This window comes from Gossypium hirsutum, chromosome A08 (assembly GCF_007990345.1).
Source record: "Gossypium hirsutum isolate 1008001.06 chromosome A08, Gossypium_hirsutum_v2.1, whole genome shotgun sequence".
NCBI classification, from domain to species: domain Eukaryota; kingdom Viridiplantae; phylum Streptophyta; class Magnoliopsida; order Malvales; family Malvaceae; genus Gossypium; species Gossypium hirsutum.
The window spans coordinates 4,110,702-4,129,224 of NC_053431.1; the positions used below are offsets into that span (position 1 = coordinate 4,110,702).

General features: G+C 30.0%; 1 protein-coding gene across 1 annotated transcript; it reads right to left on the bottom strand.

Annotated features, from left to right (window-relative positions):
• Window positions 1-12,328: 12,328 nt before the first annotated feature.
• Window positions 12,329-16,163, bottom strand: LOC107930478 (ankyrin repeat and zinc finger domain-containing protein 1). Its single transcript, XM_016862146.2, has 7 exons — window positions 15,722-16,163; window positions 15,160-15,614; window positions 14,929-15,043; window positions 14,129-14,800; window positions 13,448-13,525; window positions 12,940-13,056; window positions 12,329-12,794 (listed from the first exon to the last, which is right to left on the bottom strand). Exons 1-7 carry the CDS (start codon window positions 16,046-16,048, stop codon window positions 12,498-12,500), a joined length of 2,061 nt encoding a protein of 686 aa, XP_016717635.2. The 5' UTR covers window positions 16,049-16,163; the 3' UTR covers window positions 12,329-12,497.
• Between the last annotated feature and the right edge of the window lie 2,360 nt (window positions 16,164-18,523).

Consider the following 18,523-nt stretch of genomic DNA (forward strand, 5'->3'; position numbering starts at 1 on the left):
AAAACCTTTCAACCATGAATATCTCGTCCCTTATATAGGCCTTCGAGGCCTATAACATACCTAGAGGCAGTGCGGGACAAATTCAGGCACGTTCGATAAACCTTGGGCTCCTCAGAAAAATTTCTTTATCTTAAAGTGTTACACGCCCGTATAGATGGGCCGTTTGGACTCACACGCCCGTGTGACTTGGGACACGCCCATGTCCTTCGGCCGTGTGCAACACTGACTTATCAACACGGCCGTGGCACATGCCCGTGTTGCCTGCTCGTGGACAACACTGTCTTTTAGACACGGCAAGGATACACGCCCGTGTGGCCTACTCGTGTGTGTTTTTTATTTAAAATTTTAAGTACAGGGGACACACGGCCATAGCGCACACCTATGGGAAGGAACCGTGTGTCACATACGGCCTAGACACGCCCATGTATCCGACCATGTGGACCCTTATAGGATGTTTTCCAAGCCTTAAGTCACCCCTTTCTACTTCTTATACCTAGTGGTTTCCAAGTTCGAAGGAAAACATGATTATACACTTGTAATAATCTTGATAAAACTAGTTGTATGGAAACCTCATTCATTAGTTTCATACATGAAAAGTTATTTCCCATTTAGTGTTTATGGGTTTCTATGTCACTTTAATTCGTCCGAAATTGGCTCATTCATGTAACTCATTGCCAATTGGTAACAACCCATCACTTGTAAATAAAACTATACAAAAATTCGTAGGTCATAGCCTACTTCAATTAAGCCAATTTTCATGGCCATATACAAAAAGATAAACATATTTTTACATGCCTTCATTTGGAAAATCAAATGACACATATAACAAAATACTCAAAAATCCTATACATGCCATTGAACAAAATAAAAATGTCTTTATACCAAAGCTTGACTAGTTGATAGTGTGTCAACTCTCCAATCATCTTCCAGTCCTTATGAGTCCTCGAGCTTTGTGAGATAGGAAAAAAGAGAGGAGTAAGCATTTACATGCTTAGTAAGCTCGAATAACAGGAAAGTAAACTTACGAAGTATTTAAGATGCATCCATGATAGATAAGGAAACCAACAATTATTAAATGGTTCCCTATTACATGCACTCAATCAATAAGTTAGTAACATAATCAAGCATCATATAATTTAACTAGATAAGCTCATCATTCAACATCTCATTTACACAAACATCTCATGTTAATTTCATTGAATTTCTAGGAAATCTCGATGGAATACCCATTAACCGTCAATTCATGCGAATGATCATTCCCTATACGCACTCCCGCGAACCTCACATTTTATGGCGGGGTTACCAGTCCAGGCTAAATCCCCCATTTTATGAACTCATAAGGTGATGTCGGGATTACCAGTCTAGGCTAAATCCTTTAATACGACAAACACCCTTAATGAGCTCGAATCTGAATTACCAGTTCAGGCTAAATTCAGACCCTAATCAGATTACTCATCCGGGCTAAATCCATAATGCACACATATTCTTCGGGAGGCTCGACCATTCAAAAGAACACCCGTTCAGGCTAAATCCTTACTGCAACACATGCAGGATCTCGTTACATATATCAATCAGGGTTTATCCATCGAATTCCCTTTTTCAACCTCAACCGATACATTTTTCACATGTTACCATCAAATATGCATTTCTATGATATTTCATGCCAATAATAAATGAAATCATCATGCATTAATAAATCTTACAAATATGCATATTATGGGTTTACTTTAAGTTATCCGAACTTACCTAGTATTTGTTTCGGAGTTGTGTTTCAGTTATTTTGAAACCTTGTGTTTACCTCGATCGACCTCCGGAATTTGTTCCTCGGGGTCTATAACAAAAAAATTATATCACTAATACCCTGCATTATACATCACAAGTCTAATTCTCACCCCCAGTCCAAATGACCGTTTTGCCCCTAACCTTAGATATTTTTACGATTTAGTCCTTAAGCTCGTATAATGAAACACATGCAATTTCTACCTTACCCAAGCCTAGCCAAACACTTTTCGTTCTTATGGAAACCCTCATTTTCCATTATTTTCACACTTCTACCACACATTTTACAACTTTTGCAAAATGGTCCCTACAAGTGTTTTTCATGAAAATCACTTAGGAAAAGATGTTTAACACATATTCATCTTTCATGTTCCACCATAATCCATCAAAATACAAGTGACTCATGCATGGGTAAATTTTTAAACATGAACCTTAGCATGAAATATGGGTAGAAATGGAGAGAGCAAGCTACTGGGATTTTAAAAATACAAATAACATTAAAAACGGAGCTTGTGAGCACTTACTATTGAGCTTGGAAAGATTGAAAACCTTATCTATGGTGACAAGAGAATTTTGGCAGCATGGAGAAGAAGAATGGCTGATCTTGGCTTGAATTTTCCCATTTTATTTCATTAAAAAGCCAAATGACCAAAATGCCCTCATGCCATTTCTTTAAAATTTCATCCATGCAAGCCCATGTTTGTCCAAAAAATTATAAATTGGGAAACTTAGTCTCTAAGACCTTCTAATTCATAACCCAAATCAATTTCATACAAATTGCTTCTAGAATTCAAGCTTTGCAATTTATTCAATTTAGTCACTAATTTCCAATTGAACACCTTACTTAAAGATTTTCTTCATGAAACTTTAACACATGCATATACTCATATTCTAGGCCTCATAATAATCATAAAATAAATATTTTGATGTCGTATTTGTGGTCTCGAAACTACTATTTCGACTAGGCCCTATTTTGAGATGTTACATAGTGATCTGTGAAACGCGTTTTCAAGCACCAATAAGCATTTCATTACCATTATTTAACAAAAGCTTCCTCAGAAACATATTTTAAAACACGCATCTTGTGGGATTGAGAAGGTTCATTATTTAATAGTCATGCATATAGGAATGGGGTACTTTTAAGAACTTCGCCAATGGGAAACTATATTGTATTTATTTAGATTCCTCAAAGTCCAGTGTTCGGACAATAAACATTGTTTAAAAATTTTGACTCGGTTGTAAATTTTTATAAATAGGTAATTCAATATAATTGTATTTTATGAGATTCGAAGTATGTTAAAGGATCCGGTTTAATTATGGCACCCCTTACCTGGACTTGACAATCGGATTGGGTGAGGGTGTTACACTCGACAATGAGTTTGGTCTGGGTAACAAGTCAGATAGTCAAGCCTCGATTTTGGTAGCATCAAGGAAGCGAGACAAAATATGTCGCTATTGTAAGAAGTTAAGCCACATCAAAGCAGATTGTTGCAAACTGTGAAATAAAAAGCTGCAGAGAGCAACAAGGAAGATAAAGCTAGTGCTAATTTGGTTGATGACAAGGGTTATGGTTTCTTGTTGGTACAAGTGAAAGCTCCAACCTTATGTACGAGTGGATCCTGGATTTAAGGTGTTCTTTCCACATGTGTCCCAATAGGACTGATTTTCCACATACAGTTTAGTTGAAGGTGAAGTTGTACGTATGGGGAATGGTTCACCCAATAAGGTAATAGATATTGGTATTGTTCAGATCAGGATGCACGACGGGACAATCAAGACAATATCAGACGTTAGGTATGTACCTGGTTTAAAAAGAAATCTCATCTCATTGGGAAATTTTGACTTGAAAGGTTGTAGAATTAACATCGAGTCAAGCAACATTAATGTATCTCATAGGGCTCTCATTTTGATGAAAGGTAAAAGGATTGATAGTCTTTATGTTCTGGAAAGATCAACGGTGATCGGTGAAACAGAATATTCCTCATATATTAAGGACTCGAAGTCGACTCGTTTGAAGTGGAGACAACTTGGTTATAAGATAAAAAAAGTATAACCATTTCATATAAGAGAGGTTCTTTTCTAGGTGCATATTTTGAAAAGATAAGGCACTGCTTTCGTGCATTTGTGGAAAGTTCAAGAACAACTTCGACTATCTTGCATAGTTCAAGATAGGCCCGTGACGGGCTTTGGAAAAAAAAAGACATTGTGGAAATACAAGTCAAGGTGGAAATTTGTGGAGTATGCCTTGCATTTCGGTCAAAATAAGACAGAAATAGAGAGTGACGTTGCGACAAGAAGCCATGCGATGTTGCAACAACATGATGATGAAAACATGATAGAAGCAGAAATGACGTGGCAACGACACGACCGAGGACGTTGTGACATGTCATGCAATTTTCTCAGTTTTCTTCTCTTGGTTAAACTCTGAATATTTGTTTCAGTTGAACTTTGATCAGTGTAGATTATTTAACCTATAAACAGACCTTTTTTCAACCCTAGAAATATTAGCCCATAACGCATTTAAATATTAGCTTTTATAAACTTTTTGAGAATGTTGTGTTTATGTTTTGAGGGTTCTTATTTTGAGTTCAGGGTTTAGTTTTATCTCCATCTTTTGTACTATTTGTTTTTGTCGTTATAGTGAAATTATCTTTACCTATGATTTTTCCCACTTTGAGGGTTTTTCACGTAAAATATTTGTGTTCAATCTTTTCAATTTCTTCGTTATTTTACTTGTCTATTGCTTAATCGGGTTTATCCCCAACAATAATGAAGTTTTTTTTAGAAAGTTTATTTGTGAAATAAATTACAAAGAAATAATAATAATATTTGCTAATGAGCTTCATAATCATTAAAGTAAATATAAACTAAGAACACGAACTTGCTAAGTTAAAACAATTTAAAACAAATGAGGGTTAAATTAGAAAATTGACTAAAGTTAAGAGACCTATTATGTAAAAATATCAAGAACAAAAAATATTAAAACCATTCTCACGTGAATGGCTAACTTGGGCGGTAGGTTTGCATTTTTAATAAAAAATTAATTTTTTTTTATTTTTTTATTTTTCATTTTTAATAAAAAAATCCATCAAACCTCATCTCCATTACCCAATCTCTCATTGGAATTTTATTAAAAATTTATATTGATATATTAATAATATTATTAAATAATAATTAAAAAATGAAATTAAAATTGCTGCCCACTCTCTCATTGGAATTTTATTAAATATTTATAGTGATATATTAATTTTATTATTAGATAATAATAAAATGAAATTAAAATTGTACCAGGGCAGGACTTCCCCCTTCTCTAACCTTATAAGACCACTTCCCCCTTCTCTCACTCTCAATTTTTTATTTTCAAAGAAAAATACCTAAGTTGATCCTTTAAAATAAATACCAATATATAATATAAATAATACACAAATAAATAATATTTTAGTTAAATTAAAGGGATAAATTAAATTTTTTAATTTCTATTTATCTAATTTTCTAAATTCATGTTTAAACATTAACTTAAAATTATAGATAATATATAATTATTAAAATAAACACAAATCTAAATATATATAATATAGGAATATATATCTCAAAAGATAAAGATAAAGATATTTTAAAATTAAATATTTTGAAAGGATAATTTAATTAAGATATATATTTTTTAAATTATAGAAATTAAATGGATAATAAATAAATTAAACAAATTATTTAAATAACTATATATTATATTTATATATTTTAAATCATAATTTATATAAATGTTAAAACTATTTGACAAGTCTCAAGGTCAAATTAAGCGATTTAATATATACAATTTTAAAGAATCGTATAGATCACAATTAGTTTTTTTATAGTTCAAAGAGGAATATTAGTGAGACTCGAATTTAATAAATAAAATAAAATATGAAAAAAATTAAATTACTATTTTTTAACGTTTAACTTTACTCTCATTTACAATTTTATCTATTTTCTTTAGAATTAAATGAAATAAAGACTATTTTTTTATTTTTATAATAAATGAAACTAGTTTGTTTCTAATTCTATAGCATAGGACTTGCTAGACAATTTAACCACACATAAACATAGGTCAATATTTAGTACACTAATAGTGTATTTTTTTTATTTCACAAGTAATCTTAAAAAATAGACATGTATTTTTTTATTATAAATATTTTATTATACTCTTATAAAATATTTGTTAACTCCCGATTTAACTTATAAAATTTGAAAACTTTAGTGATCTATTCGAAAAAAAAAAGAGAGAGCGGCAAATCTAGTTGAAATTAATTATGAATAATATATATATATATATATAAAAGTATCAAAAATTCTAAATTTATAATATTTAAATTGCAAAATATTGAATGTAAAAATATGTAATATTCAACTTTTCACTATTTATCAATATTCTAATCCTTCAACAGACTTGAAGCTTACATTCATAGTTTCGGACACCTTACCTTTGCATATTAATAGGAAGGTCTAACTATACCTTTAGTACATGTACTCTTTTAACATTTAAAATTTAGTTTTTTTACTTTCATTTCTAAGAATTTAGTCATTTTACTTGTTTCATTTAAGATATAAAGTCCAATTGACAATTATGTTAATGGGATTTTGTTAAATTTTAATTCGTGGCATTTCAATATTCAAATGTCCAATTTAATAATTAAAGTTCAAATGATAACACATATTAAGACTTAACGGAAGTTAGTTAACAACATTACTAATTGAACTTTATTTTTTTAAATCTATCAAGTAGAGGAAATGAATTTCTAAAATTAAAAGTAGTGGGGATAAGTTTCAAAAATTCGAAGAGTATAGGGGCTATGGACATAATTAGATTGAGAAGCTTAAAATATCCTCTAAGTCCCTATACTCTTCACACATTTGGAACTTAGTTTTGTACTTTTTATTTAAAGGAATATAGTCATTCCATTTTTTGAATTTAAAAAATACAAATTCAATTGCTAGCACTATTAAAATTATTTTGTAAATTCAAGTATTACAACGTTATTTTTTTAGTTACATGGATACTGAGTGAGTAACTTTCTTATTTCAAAATGTTCTGCAAGTAAATTTAACAAAAAAAAATTACTAGTGTGTATCACTGGATTTGAATTTTGAAAATTTGGAAAATAAAGAAATTAAACTTTTGGAAATTAAAGTAAATGGACTGAATTGCAGATGTATAAATTATAAAGGGATTTGAAACACTATTTAACCAAATAGAGAAAAAAAAGAGAGAGAGAGAGACAAATTTGTAAAATGAAATAAGCAATAAGATAATAGTGTGCTGTCAATTGACCTAACAAACAAGTGACCACTTTAAGGAAACTCATAAAGTAAATATTTTTGAAGTTGAAAGGTGGAGAATGCATGCTTGTAATTTACTAATGATGGAGCTATCACCACCTTAAAAAACACATATAACAAAAAAAATTATATGGAAAAAGAAATTATTTAATTATTAATTATTGATAAAAATTAGTAAATGTAAATATAAGAAAATTGTTTTGTATTTTTTAAAATTTTAAGCAATTTACCTATTTAACTCTATTAATATAGTATTTTTTAAATAATTTATGAGTTAATGATTGATTAATCATAAAAAAATCAGATTTTTATTTGTAGTTCTAGTCGAGTTATTATATTAATTTTTTAGTTTAATTTACGATTTAACCATTTATACTCATATATGAAATATAAATAAAATTAAATTACACTATTTAATTGGCTAAAATTTTGTTAACGTTAATTAAATTTTAGGTTAAAAATTATAAAGGAAGAATACTTTAAATACCAAAATAAATAAAAAAGTTTAACCAAAATTGAAAAACGAGTATTCTTTAAAACTCAAATCATAATATATATATATTTTACTTTCTCACCCATGCTCGAGGAAGACAAATTACCTAAAATTTTATTTTATATTAATATTCTTATATTATAATTAAATTTAAGTTAAAATGTTTTTATTGTTAAATAGTAATTCAAGTCGAGTAATGTCTAATTTATAAAAACCTTATAAAAACTATTGGTAGGAGCTAAATCTATTAAATTTTGGATAAATAATTTGCTTAATCTCAGATTTAGTACTTGAGCTTTAATAAATCTTTTAATATGATATTTGAACATTCAAAATTTTGATATTGATATTTGAACTTTAAATTTATTTATCAATGTGGTACTGTTAGTAAGGGGGAAGCCATAAAATTTTTTAAGGGTCGAAATTAAATTGTAATTTTTACGATAGTAAAAATATAATTTTACCATTTTAACAGTCTATGTTTTTATAATTTTTAAAATATTAAATCAAATTTTTATCATTTTTAGGGGATTAAAATATAATTTTACATTTACTAATTTAAAATTTTAAAAAATTTAAAGAGTCTAAATGAAAAAATTTTCATTTTAAGGGGCCAAGCTCTTGCCAATTCCCTAATTTTGCCCTTTAACTGTTAGTCGATGAAGTGTCAATACACCTGACCCACTTAAAAAGTGACACATGTTGGTCACTGTGAGTTTTTTTTTCCTCTTTAATTCCACCAGGGACCTGATAATAAATATACCCTCTTCTTTCCTTTTCACTTCTTCCACTCTTTGAATGGTTTTGCTGCAGACATTGCAGAATGGTTTTGTTGAAAAAATGGAAGAAACCACCGTCCACAAAGCCCAAAAAACAATTAATCCACTCATTATACCTCTTAATGAATCAAATTAAACACTAATTCTTAACTCTCCCAGAAATTAATTCTCAAAAATCTCTCCACTTAACTTCTCGAATAACTCTAAACAGTCGATCTTTTTGACACCTACAAAAATCAGGTCATTACAAGAATGAATACCCAGTGCACAGAGGCGGCATCGAGGGAGAGCTGGCAAGGGCCCGGGCATCCTAAAATGAGAAATTACAATTTTAACCCTTTAAATTTTGTACATTTTAACCCCTTAAAATGATAAAATTTTAATTGTCTTTTAAAAAATTATAAAGATATAAATCAATAAAACAATAAAATTATATTTTAAATCTTATAAAAATATATAAGTTAATTTTGATCCTAAAAGTTTCTAGTTTGGTCCTTGTCTAACATAGAGGTGGTATTGATTTGTTTGCTAAATAATTGTTACAAATTAATGATGAAGGTGATATATTTTGGGTTGGTGGTTGCTAGTGGAGGCCAAGATCTCACCATTTGCTTGCTTCTTGCAGTAGTTGTAAGTGAATAAATAAATAAATTTATTATTACAGCAGATGTATAAGAAATGTTCTTCAATTAGTGAAATTATTTAATTAATTTTTTGGTTAAAATATGCTTATAGTCCTCCTACTTTCAAAACTTAGGAATTTAATTCATGTACTTGTATTTTTTAAAAATTTAGTCTTTTTACTTTTTAGATTTCAAAATTTACGGAAGAATGGTGTTGGAGTTTGATGTCTTGGCACTCTTGTGTGAATCATCTGCAACCTCCGGCACTAAATCTTGCATCAACACTAAATCTTGGTAAGGACCAGGGATGGATCCAATATTTTACTTCAAAGGGTGAAATTTTTAAATCCGAACGACATTTTTTTAACATAAAAAAGTGTCAATTCTTCTCGGATTTTTTTTTCTTATCAAACAAATCAATTTAATGTTTTTTAAAAAGTAAGAACGATTTAACTGTAAAAAATTAAAAGAAAAAATCATAGTATATAAAATTAAATATTTCTTTCCAATATGCAAAAGAGAATAACTAATACTATCATTCAGGAGGTTGGGATTGAGAAAACCTGATATCTTGTTCGTGAGCTTGGGAAGATCTAATATTTGATTTTTCTCCACTATTAACAAAAGGTTAAGGAACTGATTGATCATTATTGCTTTTTGTTACCCTTTTTTCGAAAAAAGATTCGGTCTTTTTGTTGACCATTATTTAATCTGAAAAGGAGATTGGGATTGAGAAAACCTGATATCTTGTTCGTGAGCTTGGAAGATCTAATATTTGATTTTTCTCCACTAATAACAAAAGGTTAAAGAACTGATTGATCGTAATTGCTTTCTGTCACCCTTTTTTCGAAAAATGATTCGGTCTTTTTGTTGACCATAATTTAATCTGAAAAACCTGAAGACTATAATAATATATTAAATAACAACATATTGAGGGAAAAAAACAATAAGTCAAATAAATAAAGAACATAATTTATGTAAAAATATTTACTAAGAGGTCTTTTGTGTAAGGAGCCGAGAGGAAAATAATTTGTACTTTTTACTCTGTGCTTGCAGTCTCTGCATCAAACTCCTTTTCTTTTTCTATCAGTAGTATCAGTACCTTATAAGAGGAATATAATTTTTTAGCAAGACATGCAAATCAAAATACAAAAAAATTCATATTGAACCTCTAAGTTTAGTCTTTCGAGGCTCATCATATATTAATATTTGATTATTATTATTAAAGTCATATAATTAAAAATTAAATACTTTGTTAATATAAAGTAAACCTTATGGTTTAAGAGGTAAATGATATGAAATACAATTTGGTTGGAGTGAATGTTATATAATGTGAGCATCAAATTTAAAATACATGATATTTTATATATAAAATTAAAAAATCTGAAAATTCCATGGAAGCAACCGCCCCTGAATCCATCCCTAGTAAGGACGGATTATTTATAAATTTAATAGTGGACCCTTGTATTACATGTGTCTTATTGTTGTTCGAGAGTTGCTAGTTGAGTAATGACCAACCAAATTCACAAATATGAATTAAAGATCCGTTTTTTTACATGTAAAAGGTTTTACGGAAAATGTTTTCTACATTTTCCCGTGTTTGTTTCACAGAAAACAGTTTGGTCAACAAAAAATGACTTACAGATCAACGTAAAATAAGCCATTTTATTTTTTAGAAAAAGTGCAAGTTATTTTCTAAAAAAAAAACCTCATCTAAATGTAATTTTGTTTTTATATAAAAATTATCTTAAATCAAACTTAATATTATTATATTGATAATAAATTTTATTTTTATTTTTAAAATATTTAAAAATATATAATATTACTTATTATAATATTATTAAACACACATATTTAATTATTTATATTTAGTCATATAATAAATAATTAATATAATTTATTATTTTAATAAATTATTTAATATTTTAATTTTATTTTAATAATAAATTTTAAATAATATTCTTCACACATTATTGAAAATATTCAATATTAATATCTTAATAATAAATATTTATTACAGTTATAAATATATTAATAATAAATGTTTTGTAGTATAAAGGTTAAAATATGTTATAAGTCTATGTACTCTTTACAAATTTACAATTTAGTCTCTACACTTTGCAGATTTGAAAATCAAGTCCAATTGTTAACATTGTTAATTTTTTTTTGTCAATTTTGTTAATGTCACATTTTAAAATAAAAAATACTTACTTAGTAGTCATGTAAACTAAAAAATGAGTTGTAATGAACTTGAATTTAACAAAATGTTTTTTATTATATGCAAAAACATTGTAAAATATAAATATATAGATATAAAATTAACTCAATTAAAAAATAAAAAGATAAGAAAATCTCAAATATATATTTGTTTCATTAAAAGTAACTTTTATGAAATATTTTTAAGAAGTCTATCAAACAACAGAAAATATTTTATACAAATTCATTTAAACACCAGAAAATATTAATTTTTAAAAAAAAAATAAGTTATTTTCTAAATATTATTTTTCCAAAGATATTTTGAGTTAAACAAAAGAATCCTAATAATATGTATGGAAGAGAGGATAGTGTCTTAAGGTTAATCTACATCATTCGATTTTCGTTGAGTCGGCTAATGCGCCAACTATATTCGGCGAGAACCGTTTGACAAAATGTTACTTCCAAATAAAGCGTCAAAATTGTCATTTAGGGGTTTCCAAGAATTTTTAATGTTAGACCCAACGTAAAATTATTTTCATATATTCATATCACATTTATATATATAATAATCATATTTATATAACTATTAACGTGTATTTTTCTCCTATACCAAGACCAAATACAGAAACAGCATAATATATGTTCGACTGACATGTTATTAGATTTTGAGATGTTTATATTGCATCATTTATTTGCTTTTTGTTGCGTTGTATTTGTTGTGTTTAAAAAAAAAATCATATTAATACAGTTTTAAGTTTTCTTTTAAGACACTTTTGATCAACGTTAATATAATAATAAATTTAATTCTTAATTGTTTACAAATTGTATAATTTAATCCTAGTAATAAAGTAAACTTCTATGCTTGAATTTAATTATAAATATTAATATTAATATCAATATAATTTTGAGAAATAAAAAAAAAAATCAGCACCACGGCCTTACACCTCTACATCAATTACTTTGTTCCCATTATTCAAGAGCAACTTAAAACCTTGTGTTATCACTTCAGAGTTCAAATTCTGGTGTTAAACATTCCCTCGCCAGATTATAATAATTGTACAAAAAAAATAAAAAAAATAGCAGCCATGGTTGTCATTTGTTTTCCTTGGAACATTGGATGAACTTACAACTCAACAAAGGAGTAAATTTATCAATTTTTTATTTGGCAAAGGAAGCAGAGAAGGAAGAAGATTTAGTTCAGCAAAGTATATATATTATTAATTGTGAATAACAATGGAGAAAAACATGAGGCATATATAACTAGAGAAATCCCACTATGCCTAGTTGATATATATATATGCATATAACTGGTTATGTATCTTCAAGAATCTCTCTGTGAACATGCATGCAAGAGGTGCTGCAATACTTGTAATTATACCTGTGAAAGGGCACTTTTCCAGCCAATGATGTATTACAACATGAGCAGCTAATATCACCTGGACCTGATAATCCACTTTTTGATTGTAAACTAGTAGTTGATCCTACTGTCATGCTACTGCCTTGAGCATCACGGCTGTGGGTGGTGGCAGCTGCTGCTTCAGCAATCCTCCTCTCAGCAGCGGCGGCTCTCTTTTCCCTCTCAAGAGCCTGTGCTCTCTTTAGTTCCTCCTGTTCAGTAACACAGCAGGAGGGGGGAAATGTAAGAAAAGTCTTAACATTGCTTAATTTGAGGGGATTTAAAGTGAAAAATAACAGAAGAAAAACTAAATATTCAACAGAGAAGGCACTGTTAAAATCAATAATTTAATCCCACCTCTTTAGAGATTCGCGATATACCAACTGATTGGGATTGCCATCCCTTTGAAACCGAGGCTACAGTGGCCTGATTTTGTGAAACTGCTATGGTTTTCTGGGACTGGGCAGCCTCAGCCTGCATATCAATATGGGAATTCAAACCAAGTGTGTCAACATTCCTAATAAGCATCAAGAAATTCATTGTGACGAAGCTTTACGACATAATTTCAAGAAGATACCAAATTCCATTCCCATGGATGGACACATAGTTCAGTACAGATACGCAGACATGCACATTCTCTTGAACATAAAAGGCAATTTCAAAGTCATCTCTGATCTCCAATATCAAACAGGAAATTGAACTAAAAGGGCATATATATGATGAACACGTGTTTTATTATAGTTTTACTCAATGTTGGATCCAAGATAAGAGCAATTTTTCTTCTTTTGATCATATATTCTTTAAATTTTCTGGGAGGGGTGTTGAGCATGAAATTTTGGGGCAGTAATTAATAGGGAATATTTACCTGAGCTTTCTTTTCCCTGGCTCTACGCAATTTCTTTAGTTCCTTTGCTCTCGCTTTCCTCTTAGACTCTTTCTCTGCCTGATACATCCATATACGGAGAAAGTCATCAGAACTCAGAAGTCAATATGGAATATAAAAACACTGCATAAACGACTTAATTTACCCAAGGATGGCAACAACCCAAGTTATTAAATGATGAGATGTTCCACAGTCGAGAAGGAAAGAAATATTGAAAGAATAATAAATTCTATGGAGACTGATGAAATAATTCCCATTCTTTGATGGAGTGCATGTGCATTGGTGAATGAGAGAGAAAAGAGGTAGCATACCATGGTAATACTAAAGCAAAATCTGGCAGCATTAAACATATTAATCAAAGAAAATATGCTTCTATTGACTTTGAATAGTTCATGATTGATCTCATGATCGATCGCTATGCAAAGACACTTATTGTTTATAGGAAGAAAGAATATCTCATGACTTATGGTTATGCAAAGATTTTTACCTTTTATATGAAGAAAATATTAAACAATACTCAGCCTGCTTAATCCATAGCTACTTAGATAACCTTAACTATTTATAGCGTACTATAATGCATAATCTGAGGTTAAGCAAATCAACTGCCAATAAGATTCTTGGTGAATGCTCTGATATAAGATCAAGGAAGATAGATAAAAATACCTGCTTGGCTGCTTGAGATTCCTCCATTTCTTTAGTTAAGGCGCTAGGAACTTTAGCAGCATTCCAATCCCACTTCTCAAGGTTTGAAGCCATGAACCGTCTAAAAGTATTCCTGACTTCCTTCTCATTGGCCAGCATATATGGGGTTCGCCCTCTTTGGTCTTTAATACAGGGATCTAAACCCTGCTCCAGGAGTTCCAGAACTTTTTGACCATCTCCGGATTGAGCTGCTTCATGCAAAGGTGTTGAAGTACAAACAACTTCGCTATCACTCTCGCTTGATATAGTATCAGATTTTACATTGATTGAAGGACTTTTAGAAGAATCCCTACAATTCAAGTTATTCCCTAGTTCCTCTTTGCAAGGGTCTAGGTGGTTGCCATTATCATTGGTGCTACTACTTAACAACATGTCTTCTTTGGTGCTAGGTGGAATTTCTTTCTCCTCCACTTCATAAGAAACTTGTGTGAGTTGGCTATATATACGCTTGACCTCCTTTAAGGTGGGCCTACGAACAGTTAATGGAACATTTCGAATGGCACAAAACTGGTGACTGAAACAAGGTTTATCCCCATTGAAAAGCACGTTTCGATTGCTTGAAGGAGCATGAATGAAAACGCAAGATGATGCATCAAAATAAGACTTCCAAGAAGCAAGCAACTCTTGAATTTCCTAAACATTAACATCACAGGTACCAGTCAACATTTGTGGAGTTCAAAGCTTTTTCACTAGAACACTGCTAGGTATCAGGATGGTAACATAACATAAAGGATCTAATGGCAAAAACAAAATGTCATTACCTTCTTCAACGCAAGTTCATTATGCCGCCGGAGTGCAGCTCCAGCAGAATGTGCAGCCTTCCCAGTTGCATCTTTGGATGACTGTTTCTTACCAGCCTTGGCCCTCACCACATATCTACAAGACAGCAAACAGGATTATCACCTTAACACCTATATCCCATGATGAAGTACAATGTTTGCTACATTCACTACTACTATCATTCGAACAATAACAAATATATAAATGCAGACCTGTGAAACGTTTTGTGAGCCACCACGGTGTTACCATGAAACACACATCCAGCAAAGTGGCCACCACTTGAAAGCAGCACAATCCTGAAACTTGTACTATCTTTAGGCTCTTGAATCAAAGTTCTCAATCTCTCAATAACCTCATTTTCTCTCAAGCACAAAGGATTATCATTCCACGCATCTTTATCATTCTCATATGAAACACTTTCAGACTCATTTAAAATCAAAGATTTCCAAACTGAAACTCTCTCTCCCGTTTGAAGAAGAATAAACAATTTCTGCCTAATATTTTCAATCAATCCCTTGGAGGCATCATTACGAGGATAAGATCCCTTATCAGCTTCATCCTCAGACCCTGAAATACTCGAGACATCATAGTCTTTGAAAGAATCCGTAGTCAACTCATCAAAATCTTCCTCCTTTACAATATCCTTACCAGCAATGCTTAGTTTTACCTATAATCAGATAAAACGAAAAAATACCCATAGCTTCGATTCCTATGTAGATTTCAGAGGTAAGTAGAAATAAAGAAAATTCAAAAGGAAAAGGTGAGAAAATTTACGTTGAAACGATGAATGTCGGATTTGAAGTGGGAGCGCTGGTCCTGGAGAGAGTCAAACTCAGCCTTGCAGGTGTTGCAAGTCCATCTAGGAAAAAAGACGCCGGTTTTGGTGCTCTTTTCTTCCCTGTCATCGGTGCTATGAGGGTTTTCTGAAGAATAGTTTTCGGAGATTGAGAGGGGCTCGAAGACTGAAGTTAAAGAAGGACAAAGCAAACGACACGAATCGAAGAAGTTGACAGGGAGGTCGAATATCGAACGGTGCCGGTTTTCCGGAGAAGTGGCGGCGGCTGCGGCGGAGGAGGAGGATGGAAGATGTTCGCTCGCCATGGCTGTGGACTGGGTTGAGCCCTTTGGTTTTGGTTTGCTTTGCTGCTGCGAAACGAAACGATACCTCGCAATCGTAAACCTTTAGATTAAAATATATGCATAATAACAAATTAAGTCCTTAAATTTTATATTTTTATCTTTGGACTTTATTCTTTTTCTTAAGCAAAATTTGAACTCCATTTTCTCAAAGAGTTGAATTTAACAATAATTTTTCAAAAAAATATTATTTTTTAACAAAATGTTCACATGACTGTTCGACAATACACGTGTACTTTTATAAACTTTTATATTTTTAAAATTAAAATTTATTTTATTTTTAAAATTTTTTTTATAAATTTTAAATTATTTATTAATGTGATATATAAGGAAAATAGTGTCATGTTAGTGCGAAATATACAATGTAAGTTAGCATGCTAACATTATTAAAAAAATTAATGTTTTAGTCCGTATTTTTATTAAAAGAAAAGTAAGTTGACTTATTTAAAAAAAATTGACGAGAATTTGATATGTTGAAAGTTGTTAAACAGTCCTTAATGACTTGATTTTTTTTCTTTTACTTTTTAATCCAATAAAATGTTGTTCAAAAATTTTCAATATATACATTAAAAAGTCGATGTTTTCCAATGAAAGAAATGCCAACTTATATAATAAGTTACAGAAAACAATCTATATACATAAGGCTGTAAATAAACCGAGCTTGAACGAACAAACATCTGTTCATGTTTATTTGTGTTTTTTGAGAATTTCAAAATTTTGTTAATGTTCATTTATTTAAAATTATGTGTGTTCATGTTCGTTTGTTTAATGTTCACAAACATGTTTATTTAACTTAACCGAATATGTTCATAACAATGTTAATAAATAATAAATAAACTAACAATAAATAAATACATACACACATATATTGGTTAGATATAAAATAGTCAAATATAAATATAAATATTATATTATAAATGAAAAAATACAAACCAAGATAATTTTATTAATATATACTAATGGAATTTTTATAAGAAAATATCATTAATAAATAAACGAGCCAAAAAATAAGTTTTTAAACGAACTTGCTCGTGAACATAAATGAACCGAACACACCTCTTTTTGTATTTGTTCGTTTACTAAACGAACATAAAATTTTTGTTCATACTCGTTTATTTAGCTTAATAAATGAACATAAACGAACGTTATATGAACTGTTCGTGAACAGTTCATCAAACATTCTGTTTATTTACACCCATTTACACCCCTACATTCAAGTTAAGTTATAAATTGACTTTGCATTTGAAAAGTGTAAGTGGCACTATCAATCTCCCTCTTTTGTATTTTTAACCAAAATACAATATTAATGTTCAAGCAAAGTAAATGTGATATTCTACACAAGACTCCCTCTTAATCTGACCAGCCATGTAGCATAACTATGAAATCAATCATTAATGCAAATGAGTAAATAAGCAGTAAAAATAGAAGAACATAGTAAGGTAGTAGACTTGATCATGAGTTGAGTTGGGCCGGATTGATGCAAAATTTTAGGCCTATTTTTTAGACTTGGGCTCGACCCGAAAAATAGATGTAAAATTCTACCTAAACCTGATTTAGATTAAAAATGTTAAACCCAAGCCTGACCCAACCCACTCGTATTAATTTTTTTATATAAAAAAATTATTAAAAAATATAATACATCAAATACACTGGAAACATTAAAATAAATATTTTCCAACAAATTGAAAATACGTTAAAAAGTTTTTATACTTAAAAAACACTAATATAGTTGCAATTTAGCAACTAAAACAGTAACAAAATTAATAATAAAACACAAGTTATACAATCCAAATAATAACAACGAAATTGTAGCAATATAAATCAAAGCGACAACAAAACAACAACAGAAAAGAAAGTATAGACTGATTTAAGATGGGCCAGGCCAAAAATCTTACCCGGGACTCAGCCCGTTTAGAAAACAAGTCTTATTTTTTATTCAAATCTATTTTTCGAGCCTATATTTTTGTCCAAACCCTTCCACTGTTTGGGTGGGCCTTTGAGCCTTTGTAGGTAGTCTGATCAAGTCTATAACATAGTAATATACCAGAAGAAGAAAAACCAAAAGTATAAGCATCACTAGCAGAAAATGTATCATGTAACGACCTAGTTTCTAATGGTGTCAAAAAAGGCAATTTCACGATCCTATTTCCGTAAATCGAGTCTGTAAATATTTAATAGAGATATTTATAGAGTTGTTGTGTTTATGAATTAAAATTTGATTAAGTGATTTAACCAAAATTGTGAGAAATATTAGCTTAGAGACTAAATTATAAAAGTTTAATCGCTATAGATTTTTAATTAGATTAAGGCTTGGGACTTAAATAGCAATTAACCAAAGGTCTAAAATAGCAATTAGACCATATTCAAATAAGGATTAGTGGACGGTATGATGACATTGGTTTAATTAAGTAAAATAAGATTACTTATAATTAGAATATG